Genomic DNA, 24,535 nt, shown 5'->3' with positions numbered 1-24,535 from the left:
TTAGGTGTTGTTTGTCTTTTTTTTTTTTTAATTAGATAGGGGCACAGTCTTTCAGATAACCCATAAAGAAAGAGGTTAAAAGTACAATAAGTTGGACTGTGATGATCTCTTTGGGCTATAGAAAGCTGTGACTGCAGCTTTTCCCAGAGCTCCTTCCTTACTCAGCCTGTTCTTTGGTGCATACAGTAAGTGTGCTTTGGCTACCACCTTGAGAGTCTGTGTTGTTGAGCAGATGTGTCTCTTCAAATAACTTTTTCTTATTATATATCCTGAAGTTTTCCGTTCCTAAATTCAAGCAATTGCCTCTTGCCCTACTATCTTTTAAGCTAGATTAATTGCCTTCCTCTACACACAGTGCCTTGAAGGTATTTATAGCTGGATCTCAGCCCAGGAGTCTTCTCATTTGTAGACTGTAATAATTTAGCTCTCTTACTCTCTTAGATAACGTTTATTGTCTTTATTTGTATTTCCTTTAGTTTTTATGTCTCCTTTCTAATTTGTGGAGACTTGAACAGCTCATACTGTATCCACTGTGGTTGTTTTGACATAGCATTGCACTTCAGGTTTCCGTATCATCCCTTCATATGTACACATCCAGAAATAGCTTAGCCTTGACCCTTGTCCTGCATTGCTCAGTAGCCTCACATAGAGAAACTCTACTACTTGGCTAATCTTACCTGCAGTCACCTTTAGTTCTTTCTTGGATTCACAGCTTTCAGCTAGCTGCTCCTCAGGCAATGTCACTGCTCTCTGGAGATGTAGGGTTTTATACTTCTTAGCACTAAATCCCCATCCCATTGCATGCCACTTACTTATTTTACTCAGGAATGATTTAAGATAGTATGCCTATGTATTTATTGGAATGCTCTTGGGTTTTTTCATTTACATAGGAATTGTTACTGTTGTATCATATGTAGAACAAAGAAGTACTTACAATTTTATATTTTGATACCTATTCCGTTCTCTGCACATTACTCCAAACTCCTTTCCCAGCTCCATCATTCTTGTTTGCATAACTTCCCTGACTTTTCCTTCCTTTAGTTAGAAAAGTCCATAATGTAAAAACTGTTAGGTTTAGCCTTCTCCTTGTCTTCATTTTGTTCCTTTTCTCGTTATACGATTAGTATCTTGTTGCTGTATCTCTTCCATGCGTGGCACAATGTGATCTTTCCCACAGCACATCATCTTTTCCTCACCTCTTCGGGGTTTGTAGTCAGCTGAATGTCTGCTGAACATCAGTCCCCTCTTCTAGAACCATTAAAGCTAAGCTCTGTCATGGCCCCTGCTATTTCATCTTGTCTTTCTCATTGCACTGAGGAAACCTGGACCGCTGGGATGGTGGCACCTGCACAGAGAAAAATATTGTAAGGCTGATCAATCACCAAACTGACCAAACAAACAAAAACCCCTATGAGTAAAAAGCTCTTCAGAGGATTTTTTTTTTTTTTTGGTGCTGTCATGAAGCAGGTTTGTTGGATCAGGCTCTGAAATGCAGCAGTAGCTGTGATGTGGCCAAATGGGGTTAGAGAGGGCATCGTGTTCACTTATTTTAAATAAGCATCAGGACTGTCGATACAGCAAGCTGTGGTTGAGGGGGAATGAGTGAAAAAGTAAAATGATGCAGAGATGAGAGCAGACCACAAGCTCCCAGTTTGGTATTTGAATGCCTGACATGGGTCAGGGCTTGTATAATAAATAGTTGGATGCAGTATAAATTGTCAAACTAGGAAGTCAGCTGCGAAATTCTGATCTGGGTCTGGGACTCCATTCTGGTCCTACTTCCCATTGAGCTTACCAATGTGGTCTGGATCCAGGGTGCCCATTTGAACCTGTATAGACCAGAATAGGAATAAAAAAGTCCTGTCTGAATTTAGGTTGGAGAAGATTAACACACAACATAGTTGTTAAAACAATTCAGCACAACCATCATTTACTTTTAAAAGATTATTTGGAGAACTTAGATTATTTCCTCATGTAAAAGACATTTTGGATAGTATGTGGAGTGCATACTGTTCTGGCCCATTCTGGCTGGTGGTGGTAGATCACTTTGTAGCGTCTGTATTTATTTTTAAAAAACAGAGAAATCACTAGGTTCTTTCAGAGTCTAAATTTAACAACGCTAATTACTTAAACCGATTTAAAAAGGAACATAAATCTCGCTTGTTTATTACAGCTGCTTCATGAAAACAGCAGATACAAATAATAGCCTATAATGAAAATCTAGCTAACACTGTCGCCAATTAACCAACAAGAGAACGAGGGTATGGGATCTGGGCGAAGGCAGCATTTCCTTCTCTGGAGGGCGGGTGGAGGAGCAGGTGATTATTACCGAAATGCTGGGTTTGTCTGCTTGGGTGAAATGGAAGGCTTAGACATTTCTACATAGATGATCATGACTTTTTATTGCAAAAAGGTCTGAGCTCTACTTAATTTTTATGTACTTTAGCAGTTTCTCGAGTATGTTACTAGAGGAAGGTAGGTAAGCAAGACGTAAGAAACATGTTATTACATCAAGGATATTTCTGAGGAGATGAAGAATAGTTTGTGAGCGCTAGCAGAGAATTTACAGAGAAACGAGTGCAGATTGGACCCTGGCAGTCTTGGTTCAGGCACAATTTCAACTGTCTTCCACACAATTAAACAGTTCAGGAGATGCAAGGTGAGGAAATAGGCAGAGTGGGGTGTGATTCACCATTGCTGTTCATGCTACGGTCGTGACCATATTCCGTGATCACCGTTTGGAACCTGTTGTTTTAAGCACTGAAGAAAACACCTGAGGCCACGCAGTCCAAATTTACATTTCATAAAGCAAAAACCCAGGAACAAAATATTTGTATTGGCAATCATTGTATTTGGCCCATACAGAACGCCACCGAGGGAACAGTTGCCTCCTCGGGGATCAGGGAGCAATAGAGCTGTAGGCTGAGATGTTTGTTTATGTTTTTCCTTCCAAGTCACATTGTGAGACGTTAGTGTTGTTTAATACCTGTGAAATTAACTGCAAAGACATACAAATTCAGGATCTAATTCTCAAATTATTTACTCTGTGGTAGCTTTGTTGATTCCAGTAGCATTGCTATTTCTTTGTCGTGTGAGCAGTGTCAAAGTCAGATCCCTCTTTTCAGGAACTGGTCCTGCTGACCTTGAAACCCATGGCACTGATGCTGCAGCTCTGAGTCCTTACGTGGGCAAAATCCCGGTTGTCCACTTCTATCTTACTGATCCACTTTTGCTAATGAATAGCACTGGAGTCAGCGGACTTGTGTCAAATGTATACAAGTGTTAGGTAGACCTTGTCTCTATAGGATGTTCTCCCCCATTGAGTCATCTTGGTATGATAGAAACTTCCATTAGCCCTCTGAAGCCATGTTCTCTTGGTGGTACTTACAAGCCCTAGCGTAGCCGGGGCTTATTGAGTCATCTTGATTACAGGAGAAGAGTTTTCATGTAATTGCGTACAGTTTCTTCTGCTGCTGCTCGGTCCTTGCTTTTAACCATCTCTGATGTCTTATTAACGATAAAAACTGGTTGTCCAGTCTAGTCTACTCCTGCTCTTGGGCAGACTCACTGAAAGACAGATGCTTTGTTACTCTTGTCTCCTTCACTAAGAGAGTTAGAGCTGTTTTTTAAGTGGGGTAATCATAGAAAGTGCACCTTTCCCAGGCAGGGAGAGTATTTGGCACCTTATGGAGAGCTGGCTCTGTGTCTCTCTAGGAGGTTGCCTTCCCTTGTAAGAGAAAAGAACCATTTCTGTCATACGCACTTCAGGGTTTACTCTTTCATGGGGTGCTGGCACACAGAAAGCTTGATTTTTGCCAGGTACTGAGTGCCTTCTGCAAGGTATTGAGTGCCCTCCTATCCTTTGCAGCCAAAAAGGAGTTGATTGCTCTTGGCATCAGGCAAATCTGGACCCAGAAGACCACAGGTAGTATTTACTAATTATTTGTGTGCTTTTGCATGCCAGCGGTTGTCTGAATTGATTTCCCTAGCATACAAGAGATTTCAGGCATTAATGACACTTGCCTGCCACTAAAAACTTTTTTTTTTTAAAATAATAATACAATAATAAGCATGACATTTATTGCATTGCCATGGGGAAATTAAAAACCCCCAAAATTAACTACAGCCCAAGTAACCATTAGCTCTTTAGAGCTATTGCAAATGTGTGAGTTACATACCCTGAATGAGCACCATATGCCAATTTATTGTGGCACAGTGAGTCACAGGACACATTGTGGAAAGCAATAATTGCCTGGCATGCACTGGAACATTCAGTAGGGGGGTTTGTTTGGTTTTCTTAAAGGAATGTGTTTTTACTCTGACAATAAAATGAGTATCATCTGATATGCTGCCACCAGGGACTTTTGCTTATTTTGTTCTTAACCTGGAGCTTACCCATTTGTCACTCACCACACACACCCTCTGCATCTTTTTCTTTCCAACTGCTTGTATTGTGTGCGTGCAGCACCAGAACAGGAAGACTGAGCCTCCCACTCAGTTATTGTCTTGTCATTTTGTGTTAATCCTCCTCCTCTTCTTTCTTTGTCTGATAGGGAAATTCAGATGGGTTATAAGGAAAAAAATGCTCACCCTGGGAGGAGTGAAGCAGTGGGATGGCTTGCACAGAGATTGTACAGTTTCCACTCTTGGAGGTTTTCAGCGCTTGACCAGATAAGGCCATCAACAACTCAGTCTGATTTTGATGTTGGCCCTTCTTTGAGTAAGAGTCTGAGCTATGTGACCTCCAAAAGTCCCTTCTAACCTAAATTATTTAATGGTTCTGTTTAATACCCAGTTCCCGTTCTTATTCAGCTGTGATGCTGTGCACGTTAACGCCTCACTCCCTGTTGGAGACACTCTCATTGATACCAGCAAGCAATAGGAACAACCTCCTGAAGGTCAATGAAGTTACAGTGGTTTTAGTCGTGTGGGATTAAAATGTAGATCTGAGTGGTAACCTCAGATGAGATCAGTAGGTGAAATTTGGGTACTTCTGAAATGAGTTGAAGTTTTTACCAGGATTTCACTTGAGATCTCTTCACATCTTCACAAAGTGCCAGTTGAAGTTACCAGTTGAAGAGTTTGATGCATAATTACATCAGGGTAATGAGTATTTAAAAAGTAAAGATCACCTTCTTTTCCCTTTCAGCTACAAATCCCATTCTCAGGCAGCCTTGAAGAGAAGTTTGGGGTATTTAGGATTTAGCAAGTCACCAACTGCCCTCACTCTGCCATGACGTGCTGGTTTCCTCGTGTGGCTGTAACCACGTGAGGGAGTTAACGCTGCACAGAGCATCTGCTCCTCAGCTAAACGCCGTCCCAGCCCTGCAGCTGTCTGCCAAAGAGCTTTGGATGTGCGGAGGGGCATCTGCGAGCTCTGTAGGGTAGCAAATTTTCATGGGTTGGCTCATATGCTAGCCAAAAAATGCCCTTTGTCCAAATAGTGTTATTGTAATCGTGCTGAAAGGAAGGAAAACTACACTCAAGAGTCACCGTATCAGTCTACGGAGTTTTGAGTGATGATCTAGCCCTTGAGGGGGTTTGGGGGAAGGTGGAGAAAGTCACTTGCTAAGAAAAAGAAGTAAGTGAATAGTTTTATAGGGTTGCTCTTTCAAGTCTGCCAGGATGATTTTATCAGCAAGAAGTATATTGCTTCTGCAAACACCTTATTTCCCATCAGACTCTGTCAAAAGTAGAAGTTACAAATGGGGCTACTGTAGTGGATTGAGGAAAGACTAAATGTGAGCAACCAAAAGCCTTTGTTGTCCCTTTTAAGCAAGGCAGGATTCTAAACACAAGTTTTAATAAGACAGACTTGCTGTCATATATTTTTTCTAATGATTGCTGCCCTCCCTCTTCTGTAACCACATTAATCCTCTGTTCTCATACAGATCCTCCTTAAATGATGTAGAAGGTTCCTCTTTCAAATGTCAAAAATGTGTTGTGCCACCGAGAGGGAATGTAGTAGGAGAAGACACTGTTGCTTAGTAGTGTTGGAGGTACAAAAGCCATAGATTACAAGTCACGTTTAATAGATAATACTCATAGGAGGCATTTGAGGCAGTATGACTGGCTTTGAATCACCTAGGTTTCTCCTTCTGCAAAACTGTCAGAAGTTCATGTAGCTCTTGTACACATGTCACTTCCTTACAAAAATCCTTATGAAAGTTTTGGGTTACCCCAAAGGAAGTTCTCTCACTTTCTACCATTAGTTTACACATGGAGTGTTTTTATGGCTATCTCAGCTGTTTGTCATGCACCCATCATTTATGGTCGAACTGCAAACAGTTTCCCACCTGTTTGTAATTAGGTGGTGGTGGTGGAAATCATGAAAAACAATTGTCATGATGAAAACAGGTTTGGATATTAAAGGTTAATGCGCCACATTAATGTCTAGTGTAAGCACGTTCACTTAGATGAAATTGCGCTCAGGAAGATCCTCAACTGTTCAGCTTTATGAACTGCATCTCTGAACTGGTGCACAGGAGTAGGTGAAGTTTACAGTAGTCAAGTTAAGACTATAAAAGCAACCTGCAATGAAAGCCATCAGCTGGCGTTTGAAAAGATAAGAGATGGAGAAAAATACTCAGGCTGTTCATGTATTGTCACGCTGTATTTGGGTATGCTTACCTGCAAAAGCCAACGGAAGAGCAAGTACCTGAGCCTGTGGGATTGACACTGGTATACAGGTAGGACTGCAGGTGCTTGTTTCTTGTATTGGAGCCAGCCTTGCTCTTACAAAATTCCCTTCAGAGGCAGTAATTCCAGGGTGAATTCGGCAGGGCTTTTGTCCAAGTAGTGTGCAGGGCCAGGGTTTGTTTGTGCTTGGTGTGTGCTCTGCACTTTGCAGACTGTGATATGCAGAAGTGGTTTATATGTTAGTTTCCTTGGAGAAGTGAAGTATTTGTTCTGGCACTATTTGGTTTTCATATCTCTTGACATAAAAGCAAGCACAGCTTTCCATCTGTGAAAGCTGATGGCAGAAGTCCGTGGCAAAAATGAACTGAAAATACACCTCTGATTGGGAATCAGCCTGAATCATGTGATATTGGAAGGCACATTGGTTTAGTGGTCAATACCAAAGGTTTTACTTGCATCTTCGACCTTCAAAAGAGATGAAGAGAGGGTTAGCGATCAAAACTTTGTCATTTTTGATCAAATAATGCTCATTGAGAGGCCTGTAGGACCTAGCGGTACTCCTTCTGAAGTGCCCTCCAGGAGCCTGCTGAGTGTCTCTGGCTGGCCGTGGAAGCTCAGAGGACGGAGCTGCAGCTGGAGACCGAGCCGAGGCTGTTCTGGGATTAAACAAACCATGCCAGTGTCCAGCCGTGCAAGCCAGCACCTGGCACCAGCTGCATGAAAGCAAATAAATACCGTAGTGTCTACACAGCTTCACTTTTTGTGTGTGTGTGTGTGAAAGTTTACAGTTCACCAATGTGTTTTGCAAAGTTGCGTGCTCTGTGAGCTTCTTCATAGACTTTGCCACTTCTTCTTTTAGCACATCCCCTGCAGACCCCCCCCCCCCCCCGGCCCCCCACACACTGTTTTGCTCTGCCGCATTGGGAGTTTCAGTTTCATTTCCTGTGTGAAACTTCATATGCTTTAAATTTATGTTCCTTTTTTTTTTTTCTTGAAGGAAAGAAAACAACAACAGTAAATTAAAGCTCAGGGTGCTTAGGAAATCTCTCATGGCTGAAGGCCTGGGGGCAGTGGTGCCCTGGTCCAGCATCGCAGTCACCCCAGTACCGCAGTTCGGCAGCGTGGGTGGTTGCTCCACCTTCTCTCCACATCTTAAAAATCTACAGCTCATTCCCATCATTGAATCATAATTTTGCTGATAATTACTGCCAGCATGGAGGAGAAGTCAAGACTAAAACCAAAAGTAGCTCACTTATCATGAAGTTTTAGAGCTCATGGCTCCGTAACCTCGGACTTTATAGCCCTGTAACGGGGCTAATGCCGGTGATCGCATGCGTGTAGTAGCTGTTTTCCTGGTACGAGCTGGCTGGCGGTTTTCCACCCGCGGTGCTGTGTTGCACAACCCTTCCTTCCATTAATGTATTCCAGAAACAAACCCAGTTATGCAGGTGGAGCAGGGGAACAAAGAAGAAGAAAGGATTGTTCCCTTCCAGCTTTGGTGTTAGGATCTAGAATTGTGGGAATAGGGTACTGGACAACGTATTTAAACAGCTGCCACAGGTGGGGTAGAACTCTGTCCTCTGTTACTAAGTTAAGATGAATGGGTAGAGGCAGTAAAAGCACAACTCCATCTTTGTGTGAAGGTAGCCTGGGCAGGTATGGCAGCAGCCTGATAACAAAGCTGATCAAAGCCATTAGTGGGTATGGAAAGCTCTGCTTGTTATTCATATGTCTGGTTTTGACTTAGTTGGAAAACATACTGAAAAAGTACAGCAATCTAGCATTGCACAGTAATTTAGCTAGTTATGATAGCGTTGGTAAACTCAGTGAATTTAAGGCTAAATTTAGAATTGAAAAAACAGGTGAGGCTTGAATGATTTATCCCCAAGAAAAAATTACTTTGAAATAATGAATTCATCCATTTTATTGCACATTTGCTTCACTAAATGACTACTTTATTGTTTCTCTTCCCTGCACTGGGACGGTGCTTGGATATCAGCACAGAGATTGCTGTCTGACTGTCTGACATTAACATGCTTTGTAAGTGCCTTGCAGATGTGTCACGTAGAATCAATACGTTATTAATCACATGCAAAGAATTCAATAGGCACAGTGCACACTACTATTCAAGTTCATAAGCTTTGTGGGCTTTAAGGTTTTTGCCTTTTTTATAGTAGGATGAAGGGCATCCCTTATAGATTTTGATGTGGTTTATTTGTTGCAGTACAATTAGTTTAATTGGCACCAAGACTTGCTAGAGAATTGCAATCCACTTGACAGCAGACCTTCAGAATTGAAAACAAAAAATGAAAATGCTTGTTCCTTTGGTCAAAAGTTGTGTAACTGCAGGGCACACGGTGGTTGAAGAGTCAAGGATGTGCACAGCTCGTTGAATCTTCTTCAGCAATGCCCATCTCACTTGGAAAGCCATCACCTTGCCACGCCACTTGGATAAACTCCTGCATTTTGCTAGGGGCCTCGAGAGGGGGTGTCACCTGGTGAATTAATGTTTTTCACTTTCGCAGCGAGAGGGCTGGCACAGCAGAGGGAGTATGCAGGGAAGGTGGTGAGGAGCTGGTGCTTCTTTCCAGCCTGTTAACAGTCGGGAGGCTGTTAGGTGGCACACCTGAAGGCATTAAATTAGGTCAGTAGTTGGCTTCACATGAATGAAACCAAGCGTTAACTGGATGCTCTCCTGCACTCAGTTACCAGCACAGTGTACAAGGAACGAGCAGTTTCCCTTCATCCTCCCTGCCTCTGCCAACCCTTGCTTTCACGCTCTCCTTCCCTGTGGTCCTCTTTGCAAGAGTTGCTCTTGGGTTTTCTTCTTTGAGGAGGGGACAGTGCAGGAGGATCATGGCTCTCTGGTGCAAGACGCTTGATTTCTCACTGCGATAGGAGACACTGTGCCCGCAGAGGGTTTCAGTAGGATGGAGTCATAAGTAGTGCGCCAGTCCTCTGCTTCACTGCATCCCATGCTCTTCCTTGCTGACCACTGCAGGGGCTGTGCTGACCACACAGGACCCTGTGGAATCAGGCTCCATCCCTCAGAGGCTAGGAATCATCATCATCACTTCAGCAAAACTCTGTGTTTAGAATCAGGGTCATGTTCCCTGTGAAACCCATTGGAGTTTGTGTATATTTGTTCTCCTCCTTTCCACCCCACACAATGGGAAAGGAGTATTTAATATCCTCCCATTCTGGATTTAGTTGTAACTGCTTTGTTCTTGCACATAAGTAAGTAGAACAAAATGAGCATCTAGAGTATTACATGAATGCAGATTTTCTGCTGCTGAAATCTGAGCAAAGATGCAGGATTTTATAACAGCTTTGTGCTGTGACACGCTGTGTATTTGAAGCATTTGAAGAGCATGACTGGAAACACCAGCGAGAAAAAAGCACGTGGGGAAAAAATATACCTTTTGTCTAGACCACAACTGATGAAAAAGAAACTGCATTAAGCCCTGGGCTTTCATTTTAGAATAGACTTCAGCTTTGCAAAGGAGTACATTTTGCTCTCAGAAAATTTTCAGTAGTGGATTTTCCAGCCAGTCTTAGAAGACTAAAATGTGTCACAGTGAAAGAACAGGAAGCGATGGAGAAGTGAGAAGAGAGATGGCAAAAGTTGGAGGGAAAACTGGGAAAGAAGAAAGGACAAATGGATAGATGTTTAAGTAACTACCCATACCCGGGGAAAAATAATCAGAAAAAGAGGAGTCCTTTAAAGACAAAGAGAACGGTATTTTTTAGACGCATTTTTAAGAAGAGAGGCAATGCGTGCAATAAAGGGAGCAATATGGGTTTTTTAGAAAACATGGTTATCTTGTTCAATGAAGCAGAAAGAACTTGGATATGAGTTAAAGGATGGTAAATGAAGTCAGGTGCTCTTTGGATACTGGCGTGGCCTCAAGGGCTGCCAAACATAAAGGCTTTTTCTTCTGCAGATCAGAAAGTCTTGCACTAAAGCCATAAGTTTGATCAAGGGGCTGTTTATTTTAATCATGTATTGATTGGCTTAACCACACTGCTCCAGGGTGGAGGGAAAGCTGTCAACATCAAGAATTACAGCTTTCAAAGGTCCAAGTAATCCTAGGAAATGAGCCAAACATAATAAATGCAGTTTTATTTGGGACCTGATCCTACTACTGTTGAAAACAATAGCAGCTTTTCCATTGCTCTCAATGAGAGTGGAAGCTGCTTATTTGAAGAACAGCTCTAATCCAGCAATCAGGGCAGCTAGTTTTGAAATATTCATGAATATGAATATAAAATAATAATAATTTAAAAAAGAACCAACCCACAAATAGATTGGCAGATCTAGGAAAGCTCGATTTTGTTTTTCAAGGGAGGTTGGCTTTGATTTCCAAGATACAAAAGAAAAAAATGGCAGAAAAATAAAAGAGATGGTAATGTCTAAAGAGGCAGCGAGCTTAAGTGGGGTTAGAAAAAATAATTCTGGTGTGCTAAACAGATGTCTTTCAAAAGCTATTGAGACAGAAGAGGAGGAGAGAGCACTGAGAAGCTCAGGACGTACAGTCTACACGGGCTGAACTTAGTAGAAAAGGGTCCCTGAAGGCAAACGTAGTGGCGGTACGCATCGCGCTGCAGAAATAGTCCGTAAAATCAGCTGTGCAGCCGTACAGTCATTCCTCAGGCAGCATTCCCATCAAGGTCAGAGACATTCCAAGTCTGTCCTTTGTTTTTCATTTTCTAACAGAAGAAGGAGCTAGAAAACAAATGTTTAGTTTCGATTCTAGTTGCCAATCCAGTACGATGAATCTCTATTCAAAGTTTATGAGTTGACCAAAAAAGAAGTAGCTTCTTTGCTGTGGTTTCTGATGCGAGACGGTGCATGCATTTTAGCATGTGTAAATATTTACAGATACGTATTTGTGCGTACAGGCAGACTTTGATTTTCATGCTTCCATCAGCATTTGGAAAACCAGTCTTCTAAAGACTTGATTTTTATGGGTTATAAAGTAAGGTAGCATCCACAGTGAATTTGTCCTCAGAGCTCCTTCTGGAAGGTGTCACCCTGCGTTGGTCACCTGTCTGTGGCTATAAGAAGCTTGGGGCAGATCATTACTGTAATCCCAAAGCAGAAACCGAATGGTGTATTTTCAGATGTGTAATCCCTGGGTTGTCTGTCCAAAGCAGCCAGTGGTTCAGCAGGAACGTGAGTTGTGCTGTCCTGACAGCCGACAGGTCCTGTCCACGCTGGTGGCCTTGCCCCATCTGCATCTTGGCGTCTGAACCCTCTGCCCAGTACCTCCCCCGTCCCCTACCCCTCATTTTTTGCATGTTACAAAGGATTATATTTCCATGCCAGTATTTTTTAAAGGGTACGGGTTATCTGAGGTGCAGGCTGTATGTGCAAAGATACGATAGCTGTAGCACAGTAGATGGCCCAAGCCGGGCTGGCTGCGAAAGCGCTCTGCTTATGGCTAATCTGTTGGTATTTTCAGCTGTGCACCAAAGACTAAGCAGTCACGGGGCGGGGGGGGGGGGGGGAGGGGGGGGGGCAGCAAGAGAGCTTGGGCTGTTGCAGGGGTGTTTCACATGAGGCAATTTGTGCACCAGGTGCAAGGGAGAGACGCGTGACCCTCCTGCAGAAGGAGGGGAGCCCTTGAAGTGCTCCTGGCTGCACCAGGGAGCAGATTCTTGAGAAGTGCAAAGCGCCCGTGCTTGCTCCCTTGTTCTATTTGTCCACATTGTACCAGCATCCATTTGGCAATCAATATCTTCATCATCGATTAATTAGGGTTTGTACCAGTGTACATGAGAGCAGATCCTGAGCCTGGCCCAGTCTGGATCCTTTCTGCCCTTGCTTTCGGGTCAGGCTTGAGCTGTTTGGCTGGGCTCGGCTTAGCAGCACACTGTAAGTGGCAGGCTTGACTGCTGCTTTTTATTTATGCGTATTAAGTTCATCAGATGAAACCAGAGCTTCCTGGGGCCATCCAAAGCTTCCTGGAGGGGGTACTCTCACAGGCAGATGTGGCTCCTGGAAGGCAGACGTGTGTCTCCGGGAGGCAGACTTATGCCTCAGACTTGGATCGCTTCTTTTGGACTATGTGGTTGTAAGAGCATTTTCTTACAATATATTTCCTTGGGGGAATCAGATAGATCTCGGATACCATCCCCACTAAGTGATACAGTAAAAATAACCTATTATTCTCTGGTTCTGACCTGGGCGGTGACAACATATTGTTTCAGCATCTCTGTCAGACTATTTCCCTTAAGAGCCATTTTAACCTCACCCAGTGGGACATAACTAAAGGAAATGAAACTCCAACCCCATTAAGGAAAAAGACAATGCCTTTCACTAAACAAACTTGATTTTCTTGGCTTTTCTTCGCCAAGCAGAATCGCCTGTACCCCCCACCCTTGCAGCCTTTGTAGACAGTTCCTGTAATTGGGAATGGCTGGGTGGACACCAATGGTTGGCAGCAAAGGGGGATAAATCCGACATCCCTTGAACGTGACATGGGCTGGGACTGCAGTCCCAGGTGGCTGCTTAGCGTCAATTCCTATGGTACTGGTTGACGGTACGTGCCTGCCAGCCACAGCTGCTGGCCCTCGAAACACAATCGGGATTTTTAGAAAGACTAGATAAGAGATACACAATAAAACTGGGCTGTTACTAGCTTTGTGTAGACATTGGATAGGTACTGTACCGTGCCCCACTGGTGAGAGCTGGTGACTTGCAACAAAGCTGTGGTAGTCCATCTCCTGGCACCTGTACCATGAAACGGCCACCCCAAAAGCAAGAGTGACCTTGAGGATTTGTGATTTGTGGGCTTAAGGGAAAGATCACGATCCATCTTCACACTCCAGCTAAGGCTGAAACGGAATTTACACTCAGTAATTAGGTTTTCAAGCGTGGCCATTAATTTGGGGTGTCAAGACAAATGAGAAATCCCTTTTTAAAATGCAGTCCCACGCAGTTACGAAGCAGGAGGCTGAAAAGGCGCCGGTTCACACGTTGCATGCGGGTAATTAGGACAAACCACAGGACGATCACCTTGTCCTGGGGACAGTTAGGGTTTATGGAATGCAATCAACTGGTCAGGCTGGCAAGCTCTGGGTAGAACTAACACCTGGATCAATGTAGGTCTGCAGGCAAGAAGATTAGACCTGGCAGAAAAATAAACAATTCTGTGTTGCAAGATAAACGTAGATTGCAAAATATCGCAATCCTGGATGAGTTTTTGGTCTTGGGGGTGGCAAATGTCTGTAGGTCCCCTCTGTTTTTGACGTAAAGGTAGCCCGTGTGCCCAGGGTTCTGTTTCGGGGTATTTCCAGTACCAGTCCCCACAGGGAGCAGTTAAGCTCCTATTTCAAACCTTAATCCTGCAGGGATCTATAAATCTATATATCTCTCTGCCCCGTCAAGCAGGTTTATAGCTGTCCCAGCAGTTTATTGAAAAATTGCCTGAAAACCAAGAGCATACCCTAAACACTAGGTGAGAGTTACTCTCTCTTTTGCACACTTTCTTCCTCTGTTGATGTTTCAATAATCCCTGCGAAGAACAGCTTCCATAAGAGACGGTGTGAATGCCCTCCATTCCTCAGACCAGAATAGCCTGTTGCCTCATGGTTATGACATTCTCCTGCAAGATGAAAGATAGGGATTCAGGCAGCACAAATAGCAAAAGGAAGTGAAATTGGGCTTTCTCCACGCCTGGTTGCTGTTGCAGTGAGAGCAGGACATGGGCCACCTTGTAGGTACCTCATTGAAGAAAAGTGGTTGCACCTACTTTTTTGTGTTTTGGGTTTTTTTGTCCTCCCTCGAGGGATGACTCCAAGCGGGTGGTGCAGGGTGGTGCCTGGCTGGGGCTTGGCGTGAGTTGCGGATGTCCCAGGGAGGGTAAGGTTACTATGAATCGCTCTTGGAGGCACCTCCATTAATACACAAGTTAACTATTGTGAATTAATTCCCGAAAGCAACTAGGTGCCTAAAGGCTGTTACAGAGCTGGCCCTACATTGTTACTCAATTACTATACTACTTTATCTCATACCTCGTGTCTCTAACAGGAGCCAATAGGCAATAATTTAGAGGAATACACGTCCTGGCCTCCTACCCCTACAGGGGATGGTGGATCCATGACTGTGATTAACTTTCTCCTTCTATGAGCTCTCTCTGCTGTTGGCCAGGAGGTATTGCAGTCGCTCTTACACCTCTGCAGTCAGCAGTGGCCTTTTTAAAAAAAAAAAAAAAACAACAGCAGAAAGCCATAACCATTAGTATTGCAAAGATTAAAGTCCCTTTTGAGATCATGGCCTGATAGGCGACTGCTGACACAATACCTGTTTTGCAAAGGCCACCGGTATGTCAGTGGGGCAAATATCGAGCTGCTGTGGTTTGCAAAAATATTAGCCTTCTGAAACTTTCCGTGGTGGATGGAAAGATTTACAGGTACAGTGGTGCATATCTATCTCAAAATCATGTTTGGATTAAAAACTTCCTGCAGAGCTAATGTCAGCTCAGGTTTCAGGTCACTGCCACAAACAAATCAGGTTAGTGATCAAAACCAGCAAGGAGGTCGGAGGGAGGCTTGCAGCTATCAAATGGGATAATCTGTAGCATGATTTTTTTACGACTGTGCACCCATAATGACATGTACAAGCAGGGAATGGTTGTGGTCTGGAATAAACTTGCTGGTTTGCCTGGTTCGGGTGAAAATTTCACCGTGCAGTGAATGCTTTTCAGTATCAAACACTATGCAAAAGTAACTGGTCAGATCCAGCTAAAGTCACTTGAGTTATGTGGGGAATGAATTGGCCTCGTATACCTGAGATCCAAGTTAACATAAAAGCTATAAGTTATTCCTAAATGGTTTTCATTAGGAAATCTTGGATAAAAAGGCACTTGTTAGAGTAATTCTTTCTGTTATTATTTTTACACAATCTAAGATTTTTGAACAGCATAAATTATATATAAAAATTATCAAGCCAGCTGTGATTTAATATGCTTTGGGTTTAGCACCAGGTGACTCATGCCACTGACTTTTTAATTAACTAAGGAGCCATCATTCTTGGCAAACTGTTCAATTGCATAGGTGCGTATAAGACAATAATTGAATATAAAGGTTTAATTTTGTCCCTTTATTGATGTCAAGGGAAAACAGTGCAGTTATGAAAATGGAATCAACTGAAAAGATTCCTTCAGTTCCTGCAGGTTGATTAGAACAAATGACTTTCCATTCCCTTTTTTATGAATGAATAGTTTTCTGAAAGCTTTATAATACTTCAGGGAAAGGAAATTGCAGGCAATAAATGATGCAGGATGGTTCACGTTATTGGGAAATGGAGGAATGGGTTTTATCTGGAAAGGTGAGATTTACTGTTCTGCTGTATTTCACTTAAATGTTTGAGAAGGAATCGGATGCAGTGATTTGTACCTTATTACGGGCATGGGAACAGCATGAGACACTTGCTCAGTAACACCATTTGCTGATGCTGATGCAGAGTGCAGTCTCTATACACCTTTTGTCTGCAGGCAGCAGGTAGGCAGCGGTGTCAGACCTTTGTTATCCCCTACTTTGCATTGGCAGCAAAGAAGTGACTGCAGAGTACAGGGGTGGTTTGTCTCTCCTGGTCAGTGAAGGCAGCAGATTTATTTTCATATCTCAGCTTGATAAACAGCACTGGTCTTTATGGTGTGAGTTTGGTTAAACAGTCCTTGCAGTGTTAGAGAGCTCCACCAGTAAAGGCTGTTTAATAAACCCAGGGATTTTTTTTTTTTTTTTTCCTATGTAGAAAGCAGAAATATGGCGACAAAGGAAAAGCTTCAATGCTTGAAAGATTTCCACAAGGACATCCTCAAACCTTCTCCCGGCAAGAGCCCGGGGACACGGCCTGAGGATGAGGCAGAGGGAAAGCCGCCCCAGCGGGAGAAGTGGGCGAGCAAGATTGACTTTCTGCTGTCTGTGGCTGGTGGATTTATTGGTTTAGGCAATGTCTGGCGGTTTCCGTATCTCTGCTACAAAAACGGCGGAGGTGAGTATTTCATTTCATTGTCATGAATCAGTCTGTCCACCTCATGCTTACTATTTTCCAGTACCTTCATCAGATTTTTCAAAAGAATACTCACACATGTGTTTTCTGCCTTCTTTACCGGTCGGTCTTCAGGAGAGATTGTTTTATTACTTAATAGTTTTTCTTTAAGTTTTAAGTAGAGAAAAAAAAAAGCAATTTAAAGTCTTATACTACTGAACCTTTTCTGCTCTTTTACTTCTGTCACAATTGAGTCTTTCAATTAAAATGCTATTAATATAGACCAGTAGGATTTCAGACCAGTGGATTTCAGAATAAGAGCATTCTGAGTCACGTGAAGCTGTTGTGTACCTAACCCCATTGTTATTGCAGATTTTCACTTCAAAAAGGTAAGAAAATGCCCTTATATACAGCTGTATGTACCCATTCTTCTTGCAGAGAACATGAGCAAGAATTCCCCAGTATAAGATTATTATATACTGATGTTAAACTAACAAATATGTTTCTTTGTTTATATATGCCTGTTACCACTTATCAGGCTATCTTGTGTAAGTTCGCTTGTTTCATCTCAATTTTGTACTATTATATTTTCTCAACAGGTGCATTTCTTATACCTTATTTCATTTTCCTGTTTGGGGGAGGTCTTCCCGTGTTTTTCCTGGAGGTGGTGCTAGGACAGTATACCTCTGAAGGTGGAATTACATGCTGGGAAAAGATCTGCCCTATTTTCACTGGTTAGTATATCTTGTTGTGCTTTACTGCTTAAAGACACCTCTGGAAACCATATGCAGCAACACTATTCCCCTCATGTCCATTAATTCAGCTATTTGCCGTAGTAATTGAGGGTATGATATTGGTTCCTGGAAAGGTAGAAGTCAGAGAGTCTGAAGGACAAAGTAAGGTATTGATTTTGATGCTACCGTCTTGTTAACTGGCAGAACTGCCGATGAGGGAAGAAATTGCATATTGTGCCTTAAAAAGGTAATTGCACATTTTGTTCACGGGTATTGGAGAAAGTGTTGTTTTGGAATGCTAGATAGCCTTAATGAAAGCATCTTCAAATTATTATTCTGGTCTGGAAGTCAAAATCTCTCTACCATGTGAAAGCTTATCATTGGCATCATCCCTCTGTTACTGACACAGCGAAAGCCTGGACTGCAGGTTTTTGGTAGGATTCAGGAATGGGACTTTCTCTGTAACTGAGTGTGTCCTGGCGATCAGGCACATTGGGCTGGTGTTATTAAGGGCCTTTGCCAGCAAATGAAGAATCACTCACTGCTCACAGGAATTACACTAATGCTGCTCTGGAAGTTAACTAGAATGAGAAATGAAAGACAGGTTAGAAAAACTACCAAGGATGCCTATTTTGTGTATAGATTACGCTTTACAGCTGGACAGCACAGGCAGGGTCATTTGGAATAATTACACTAAACAGAGCAGCGCTCTTCGAATCCCATTAGAAGGAGTGGGCACCTCACGCTGACATGTTTCTAGCTCTGCCGCTGTTGCTATTCCAGGCATCTCTCTTCCCGTATGTCACCCCAAGCAGAAGTGAGGGCTTTCTCTGTGGCTCACACTCCCACTTAATACTCAGAACGCTGCTGAAGTTGATGTAATTGTGCTGCTTTAGCTCCATTTTCTTCCTCCTACTACTTTTATGAAGCCTTTATTTTTTTTGAGGAGGAAGGAATGTTCCTTGTTTAAATAGCAATCTCCCAGGCATCCATAAAGAGAAACTGTAGCTGTAATGTGACTAACTGTATATCCTGAATTAAATGCAGCTGTACAGAATAAATAGCACTTGCTCTGCTTGTTTTCACCAGGCATAAAAACAATCTTTGGTGGTAAAGACTCCTGCTGCAGTAAGGTTTGAAACTGTAAAATACGAGGCAAGGTGTCCCAGGTGCTGGGGTAGCTGTCAAGGTGATGTTAAGGGGAACCTCACAGGCTTTTCATCGTCTTGAAGAGACTGCTCTAAGTTTTTAAAGGAGATCTTTCCCCCCGCCCCCTGTTATTCCTAAATGGCAACTTTGTAAGCAGAGTTAAACATTGATCTCATAACCATAACAGTTACAAATACCATGTGTCCTTTGCACGGGTGAAACTGGGGCAGAAACAGCAGCTTTCACATTGATAGCTTTGCAGTTTTCCTTTTTAACTCATTCAAGAACTATCTTTTTTTCTTGCACGTAGGCTGAGCCGAGCCGGTCGCTAAGCGTGAGCGGTGCAGGGGCCGCCCAGCCGAGCTGCCTCCAAGGAAGCTGGCTGGGGGGCGAGCGTGGCGAGCATCAGGTTGCCCACATAGGTACCTAAGTGAGATGTCGTAGCTCCCAAATAAGCAAAGCATGATGCCTTGACTTCCTTCTACAAAAAACTTGAAGTAGCTAGGTGAGTGTTAAATTGAGCAGACGTCCTGCAGACTTCCCCTCCGATGTCAGCAAACCATAGCCAGAAACTCAGCCCTGAGCGGCCGGCGCTAGTTGGAGGCGGTGGCAGTTCGATGCTAGTGTGTGACTGAGTTGGGATGAGTTTCCATCAGCAGGGCGGTAGAGCAGGATGCAAGTCTACAACACAGGGGGAATCGCACCAGCTCCACGAGGTCACAGGGCGCCCTCCCAAGAAGCGGCTGTCATGTCCGCACGTATTTCTTTTCTCTCCCCCTCCCGCCAGGAATTGGTTATGCTTCCATAGTGATTGTGTCCCTTCTGAACGTGTACTACATCGTGATCCTGGCCTGGGGACTCTACTACCTGTTCCAGTCGTTCCAGAGCGTCCTGCCGTGGGCACACTGCCACCAGAAGTGGAACACGCCGACCTGCGTGGAAGACACTCTCAGGAAGAACAAAACACTCTGGATATCACTGAATGCCACTAACTTCACCTCTCCTGTCACCGAGTTCTGGGAGTAAGTACCCCAGCTCCGTGGTGTCCTTGGGGTGCTTCGGTGGCATGCCAGAGCTCAGGCCTGAGACTTTGTGGAAGCCCAGTGGGGAATGTTAGATGGGAAAAGCAGATTGCACTGATTGTCAGTTGTTTGACCAGCATTTGCTGCTGGTTCTCACCCACCTTGAGGCAACTGGTGAGTCTGGGAGCAGTGGAGGAAGGCGTTAGGTGTGTAACTGCATTCACCCTAGGGCGTACAGCGAGCCCTAAAAGCCCGGTGCAACTTCTGCTTTGGAAGAAAACTTGTCTCCTTCTTAGCTGGGATTCTCTGAATGCAGCAGGAGAACAGAAACAACTCACTTCAGATGCCCTGATAGCAGGGATTTACTGAACGTAGAAACAGTGACAAATCACCAGTTTGTGGCTGCCTCTCCCTCTTTCCCAGTTGTTAGCATTTGCAGGACACTTTATGAAGCTGTAACACGTCTCCTATCAGTCTGACAGCAATGGGAAGCGTTGACCTCAGCAATAAAAATGACAGAGGTGCTGAACGTTGTCCTGTACTGTAGGTTTCTTGGGCCATCTTTGTTACATCATTTTTCTCTGCAGTCTCTGAGGAGGCTGTTTTGCCAGACGCCCGGATTTCATCAGACCTAAGCTGCTTATTCCCATTTCTCTCTTATTTTTCAAGTTCTAAATTATATTGCATAACTTGATTTTTGAACGGGCATGACCACAAATCTCTGTGTGTTTATATAGGCATCAAAACATAGCAGCAGAGGAACACCTGTAGGGAAACCTAAATCCAAAGTATCTACAAATAGCTTAGGAGGAAACTATTTTTTTTTTTTTTTTGGCTTGCTTAGATGGTCATTTAAGAGTAGAATTAGTTTCTGACTTAGGTTGGCTTTTTCAGTATATTTAAAGTTTGGTTTGGTCCCAGATCAACTTGTACCTACTTCTCTATTTTTAAAAAAGAAGCATCAGCCAATAGCCCCAGCAGGAATGATGTTCATGCTGAAGACATTTGGCATGCGTTAGGTTTAGAAAAAAAAATAATCTTACAAACTGTGCTAAAATTCCTAACACAAGAGCCAAAAAGGGCAGATTGGATCTTGGATGAGCAGTGTGTCAGCAGGCCCTGGTGAGCAGTGTGAGAAGCGGGTGCAGGCTGTAGGAGCAGTCCTTCTCACCGTGCCATCAGCTCTGCGTTTCTACCGTGAACGACAGATACTTTCCCAGATGACTTCCTCCCTTGTAAATATGGAGGGAGCTGGGAAAAGTTTGTTAAATGGTACCTTTGGGTATCTTAGGGTAACTTAGAGGCAAGTTGCAGTAGAAGACAAAGCAACTCTCACTCCTTCGAGCCCCCCATCCCTCCCCCTTGCCCTCCCTGTTTCCGTAGCACAGCCAGAGCAAAGGCTGCTCCGCGATCCACAGGGGGAGGCAGCTCTCCTTGCACTTTGCAGCCACTTTAACTTTTGTCCTCAAACAACAGTTTTAAACATCGTGGACTGAACTCTTCCCTGGAGTCACGCTAGGGAGGAGTTTGGCCCCGTAATCCTACTAATACGGACATACTGTCCATAGCTCAATGTTTCATCACAAGCGAAACTGCCCTTACCAAAGCAAGCTGCCTTCAGGACTCATGGCACTTACAGAACTATTAAAAATAGCTGTTTTCTCTGCATAAACAACTACCAGCGTCTTAAAGTAAGAACAGAGATCATGCACTGCTGCTGCAATAGCTTTTACACAGGGCAAGCATTTAGTATCCCCAGTTTTTCCCCAGCCGTGCTACTATTCTTTATAGTTCTGAAATTAAAAATTATTTGATGAACTTTCAGGTACTTTGCCATCGTAGACAATGCCAGCTGCCAGCCAGCCAGCTACCCACATTGAAAGGACAAGTCAATAAATAGTCTTTAACTGAAAATATCCATCTGCTTTGTGGCACAATTAATTCCGATTTAATTCAGGGGTTTATGAGTATTTAGTTTCTGAAACCCAATGCCATTTTTATTGTGGGACATTTATGTAGTGTCCTTATCAGTATTGCTTTGTAAAACTAATGCTGCCCAGATATAATTGACCACACCGATGCATTAACCTCTTTGCATTGAGTAACACGTGTCCTTCTCAGCCCGGCTGGACATATAGTCCAGCCTGACATTTCAGTTCATTTGAATTAATGTTCTGTGCAAATCACATGCTTGCCTGAGCAGTGATAAGAGGGGGTTAAGCAGATCTGGCTTTGTATCAGGAGACTTACCTCTTGGTATCACATGCTTCAGCTCTTATTTCCGAAGATCTGATTTTAAAGTCCAAAACCTTAAAAGCTCACTCAGATATTAATACATACAGGGTAAGTGTTACAGGGTAATTATGGCTGAACAAAACCTCTGATTGTCTGGTGCTGGCCAAGTGTTTATGAATATTTGGTAATCAGCAGCCTTCATTCGTCCAAATCCCAAGAAAGACCATCACATGCTAATGGCATGTAATCCCCAAAGGGAGCAACATAAAAACTAAACAAAATCTCAGGCAGCTGTCTCTGCCTTTGGGGGCAAACTTGAGAGTTTTAGAAATGGCTTCATAGCCTCCTAATATTCTTCTGGTACAGCTGCTTCAGCGTTAGTTATTCTTGTCCATCCAACACAAAAGGGTGCTTCACCTTAGCGGGTATGAGAGGTCCTGCCTGCATTCACTGGATAACGAGCTGGAATACCCTTCAAGGGTTGGATAACTCCTCACTTTATTTTTGTTTATGTTCTAAAGCCAGCTATGGCTCCTATTACATTTCCATATTGCACATGACTAGAACACACTAGTGTATGGTCAAGGTCCAAGAACTCTTGTTTACAACAAAATCAGCCCCGTCCTGTTGTCCCATTGATTGTAGGTGAGTGATAGTTAGTGACAGCGTCAACTACAAATTAGAATTGATAACAACTTCATGCATAAATGGCGTGAAGTTTGTTGAGTGGGCTTGGCTGAATCTAAGCAGTGGTGGGCTGTGTAGCAGACCTGAAGAGCTGTCAGCAGAGCCCAGTTCATGCTCCTTCCTGAATTTGAATTTTCAGGGTATCACAAATCCGGGTTGAGACCTTCTGCTGCAAAAATATGTTGGGTTAGATTTCATGAAACAAATTTAATGCTGAGGCTCCCCTGGTAATTCTGAGTGGATTCCCTGAGGTCCTTATGAGACGAGATAACCCAGGACAGAGAAAGCCAGCACATCACTTTGTGAGCTTGCTGCCATCATAGAAAAGTAGCTTATCTGGCTCTCAGTAGCCCACCGGGGTGCCCTCCGAAAAAGCTTGATAGCATTGCTGGGGCAAACTCTAGGTGAGATGACCACTTTTTTTTAGTTCCCTAATAAAAAGCAAAGTTGTAGCTGAATGCATTAATAGAGCTCCCTATTCCAAAAGGCATTTGCAGTTAATTATTCATGGCTTCCTGAGAGCTGCTCTATAGGTTGCCCTTTTAATATGAACCGCCCCTTAGATTGGAAAATTGCCAATTATTTTTTTAAAAAAGCCACAAAAGGTTGCAGCTGAACTTTGTCGTCTTATAAATATATTTTCTTCTTTTGTATAGACGCAGCAGGTTTTTCCCTGGTTTCTTTAGGCTCAGGTGAACCAGAGCTGCAACTTTATGCCAAATATTCATTACTGAGGGGTTTCTCGTAACTGTTGAATAGCTGTGCTGATTAGGGCAGACTTACTGTGTCTGGTGCCATTAGTCCTTTTCCCTTTACACACACGTTCAGAGAGAATAAAGCATTTGGTGTGAGAACACATTCACACAGGTAATCCGAGTGAATTTGGCAAAGAGATGCAAAAGGAGATGGATGAGGGTTTGAGTCCTATTAAACTGGTTGATCCAGGGTTTGTTTTTTTCAAAAAACTAATTGCAGATTTTCCATTGGTGATTTCATTCACTATTATTTCCATGGTAATAGCAAGGGAAAAAAAAAAGTTTAATTAATTCAGGGGAAAAACAAACCTCAGTGATCTGTCTTGTGCTGGATCCCCATGCAAAGCTGCACACACCACACTTGTGGGCTGACCCTGGTACCCCAGGCTGCTGTCGTCGCTGCTCTCCATGACTTCGGTGGAGGAAAGTGGCCGGTTTTTATAGCTGTCTGAAAATAAAATTTAATTAACAATTTGTTAGGTAGCAAGTTCATTTTGCTAGTCTTGGGGCAAGGCATTTCTGTGGTAATTGAGGTCAAACTTCTCCTCGACTTTAAACAAACCTTGCAGAAACTCTTCAGAGTTCAGTAGGTTCATTTGCCGAGGAGTTTTAGCGAAGTGAACAGTAAAGAAACAGTTTGTTCTTTCATTTGACAAATAAAGTAAGTATCAGGTATGACCAGGTCTGTCCAGAATGTGAGGACAGTGTGTGTTGTATGACATTTAAAAAATAGTTTAAAATCTTTAATGATGACCTATGGCAATCACTAAAAGAGAGAAGCCGTAACAATTTTTTGCCCTCAGGATCAGAGGATTTTGATGGTGAGATGTTGCTCCCTTAAGACCCAGCTTAGGAATTTCTTTTTATTTATTAACCTAAGTGACAGAATAAAGTTTACCAAATATCTGGAGTTAATTAAACAAGACCCTGGCGACGGCAGTGCTGAGGGCAGATGGCAGCGCACCCGGGCAGGGTTTGTGTGCGGGAGGCCGTGGGGGGAGACTGGATAATGGCTCCAGCCTTCACCCTGCAAAGATGTGCGGCATGACAGTTCCCTGCATTGCTGTTCCCCTTTCCTCCATGCAGCAGCCTTGCTAATGAACTGAAAAGGAGGAGAAACACATGGATGCAGGCCAGTTGCAAGTGTCCGTGATGGACACATCATGTGCAATGCCGCCGTGCGGCTTCAGAGCCAGGGTCTGTGGTGGCGCCGGGGTGAGTAGATGTTGCATCTTCCAGGGAGCAAATGGGAAAGCCTCACTGCTTTAGACATACTTTCTTGTTGCATGTTGAGGCGGTCACGGGCTGCTAAAAAGA

At 43.4% G+C, this 24,535-nt stretch overlaps 1 protein-coding gene and 1 long non-coding RNA gene across 15 annotated transcripts in view; one reads left to right on the top strand and one right to left on the bottom strand.

Moving 5' to 3' along the window:
* SLC6A6 (solute carrier family 6 member 6) overlaps window positions 1–24,535 on the top strand; it is a 121,356-nt gene that overhangs the window by 71,417 nt on the left and 25,404 nt on the right. For 10 of the 14 annotated variants that reach the window (XM_056335652.1, XM_056335651.1, XM_056335647.1 and 7 more), the window contains 3 exons: window positions 16,400–16,639; window positions 17,236–17,370; window positions 19,307–19,541. In XM_056335652.1, coding sequence (XP_056191627.1) covers window positions 16,411–16,639; window positions 17,236–17,370; window positions 19,307–19,541 — 599 coding nt within the window. In that variant the 5' untranslated portion in view covers window positions 16,400–16,410. Of the gene's footprint in view, window positions 1–3,868; window positions 3,926–16,399; window positions 16,640–17,235; window positions 17,371–19,306; window positions 19,542–24,535 lie in introns of all 14 variants that reach the window. The other 4 variants (XM_056335644.1, XM_056335641.1, XM_056335653.1 and 1 more) reach the window with 1 other exon arrangement.
* LOC130147868 (uncharacterized) lies at window positions 829–7,512 on the bottom strand. The gene is made up of 2 exons (XR_008821409.1): window positions 6,631–7,512; window positions 829–1,345 (listed from the first exon to the last, which is right to left on the bottom strand). It is a non-coding gene; the product is annotated as an uncharacterized LOC130147868 (long non-coding RNA).

The sequence above is a fragment of the Falco biarmicus genome, chromosome 4 (assembly GCF_023638135.1).
Source record: "Falco biarmicus isolate bFalBia1 chromosome 4, bFalBia1.pri, whole genome shotgun sequence".
NCBI lineage: Eukaryota > Metazoa > Chordata > Aves > Falconiformes > Falconidae > Falco > Falco biarmicus.
This window is presented reverse-complemented; position numbering and strand designations above follow the sequence as displayed.